The following is a 2,169-nucleotide window of genomic DNA, read 5'->3' on the forward strand; positions in this document are numbered from 1 at the left end:
AAGGGTACAGAGGACAGAATGAGAGGAGAGGGAAGGGTACGGGGAATGGAATGAGAGCAGAGGGAAGGGTACAGAGGATGGAATGAGAGGAGAGGAAAGGTACAGAGGATGGAATGAGAGGAGAGGAAAGGTACAGAGGATGGAATGAGAGGAGAGGGAAGGGTACGGGAAATAGAATTTGTTCTAAAGGAGTGGTGTGAGGTTCATTGCGTTTGTGATCCCCACACTTGACCAGTTCCTCTCCACTAATAGGCCATGTGGATGCCGGTACCATTTCTTTGTATCTGGAATTCTCTAGGACAGTGAGGGTGAGCTTCCCGGAAGCAGGCATCCTCAACACCCTCTAGTCTTTAGTTTGAGGTCCCCTCATCACTGCTTTTTTTTTGCAGTTCCCGCAGGGACCCATGGTTACCCCAGCATACCCAGTAAGTACCTGCTGGTGGGTCATGATTCGTTTCCCTTTGAGGTGGGTGGTCAGTAGCTAAGGAGGTCCTGGGGTAGTTGAAGGGGCCCAAAGACCCCCTCATAATTCCTGCCTTCTGTCTTCACATATAGGGTCCTGGGCAGTGCCATACACCACCAAACAGCCTGCCTGTAAGTGAGGGACTATGTGAGCAAATGGTAGGGATGGTGAGAATTGGGTGGGGGGTACCTAACCTGGTCAATTGCACTAACCGAACACCTAGAGAAAGCCCTGCACATAGTAGATGTGCTGTAAATACTTGCTAACTATTGTGGAATAACATCTTTTCTTCCTCACTTCACAGACGATGGAGGGACCCCCAGTCTTCAACCCGGTATGGCATTCTGCAGGGATTATGGGCCTATAGTGGTCCACTTAAGGGCATACAGGGATCTAACCTATGGGGAACTGGAGAGGGTAGGAAATTTGGGGCAAGAGTAGGAGAGGATGGAATTGAGGGACGGAAAGGCCAGAGGTTGGGGATGAGTCCCAGGAGATATGAGGCACCTGTTTGAAAATTTCTTTCTGCATCTGGCTTCTCATAACCTGAGAGAGGATGATTTCCTGTGTTCTCTTCCCACAGCCTGTGCCATTTGTGGGAAGACTGCAAGGGGGACTTACAGCTCGAAAAACCGTCATCATCAGGGGCTCTGTACCCTTCTCAGCCAAGAGGTACAGGTCCCGAGCGGAAGTTGGTAGAAGCCCCCAGCCCCATCCTCCCTCAGACCCAAGAGTCCAGACTCCAGTCTCCTCATCCCTTGGGGATCCAGGAATCCTGCCTGACTCCACCTCTCTCTCTGTCCCTAGCTTTGCCATCAACTTCAAGGTGGGCTTCTCAGGAGACGTCGCCTTACACATTAACCCCCGCCTGAACCAGGGTGTGGTGGTTCGGAATAGCCAGTTAAATGGCTCGTGGGGATCTGAGGAGAGGACATTATCCAGCAACCCATTTGGTCCTGGACAGTTCTTTGATGTGAGTCTGGGGTCTTTTCCCTTCTTTAGCAACAAAGCCTCTGTCCTGGCCTTGACCTCATACTCATTTTTCTCCCCTGCAGTTATCCATTCGCTGTGGCATGGATCGCTTCAAGATCTATGCCAATGGCCAGCATCTCTTTGACTACTCCCATCGCTTCAAGGCCTTCCAGAAGGTGGACATGTTGGAGATCACGGGTGATGTCACCTTGTCCTATGTCCAGATCTGATCTATCCCTGAGGCTGTAGCCCTTGGAGACACAGAACGATCTCCAAGGACCCTCTTCTAAGACCCTAATAAAATGTCTAAGGGTGTCCCATGAGCGTATGTGACTCCACCATCTTTCTCATTGTTCCTTCCTTCTTGGTTCGGTCATGAATCATTCATTCATCCATCAAGTCACCTGTCCATCCGTCTTCCATTCAGAATCCATCTTCTGGCTTTACTATATCAACTCATTCATTCTTTATACTCAACTCCAGGAAGAAGGAACTATGATTCTTTATCCCTCAGCAACAGGTATAGAAAAATTAAGCACATTGCTTAAAATCATACAGCTCATAAATGACAAAAGTAGCATTCAAACCCAAGCAGTCTGGCTCCCAAGGCAGCAAGCGTCACCATTGTATGACCTGTAATTTAATCCACCCATACATCCACCTATTCATCTCAACTTCCAACGATCTCTCCATGCATCCATCCAACCAAATGACCTGTCATTTCATCCACCCAT

The 2,169-nt window shown here is 49.1% G+C and overlaps 1 protein-coding gene across 1 annotated transcript in view; it reads left to right on the plus strand.

Moving 5' to 3' along the window:
* The window catches only part of LGALS4 (lectin, galactoside-binding, soluble, 4), a 7,825-nt gene extending 6,160 nt beyond the window's left edge, over window positions 1-1,665 (plus strand). Inside the window, exons 5-10 of the mRNA XM_006871451.1 lie at window positions 399-425; window positions 556-594; window positions 768-797; window positions 1,047-1,135; window positions 1,271-1,436; window positions 1,519-1,665. Coding sequence (XP_006871513.1) covers window positions 399-425; window positions 556-594; window positions 768-797; window positions 1,047-1,135; window positions 1,271-1,436; window positions 1,519-1,665 — 498 coding nt within the window. The remainder of the gene's footprint in view (window positions 1-398; window positions 426-555; window positions 595-767; window positions 798-1,046; window positions 1,136-1,270; window positions 1,437-1,518) is intronic.
* Window positions 1,666-2,169: the final 504 nt, after the last annotated feature.

Source organism: Chrysochloris asiatica, unplaced genomic scaffold, assembly GCF_000296735.1.
Source record: "Chrysochloris asiatica unplaced genomic scaffold, ChrAsi1.0 scaffold00168, whole genome shotgun sequence".
NCBI classification, from domain to species: domain Eukaryota; kingdom Metazoa; phylum Chordata; class Mammalia; order Afrosoricida; family Chrysochloridae; genus Chrysochloris; species Chrysochloris asiatica.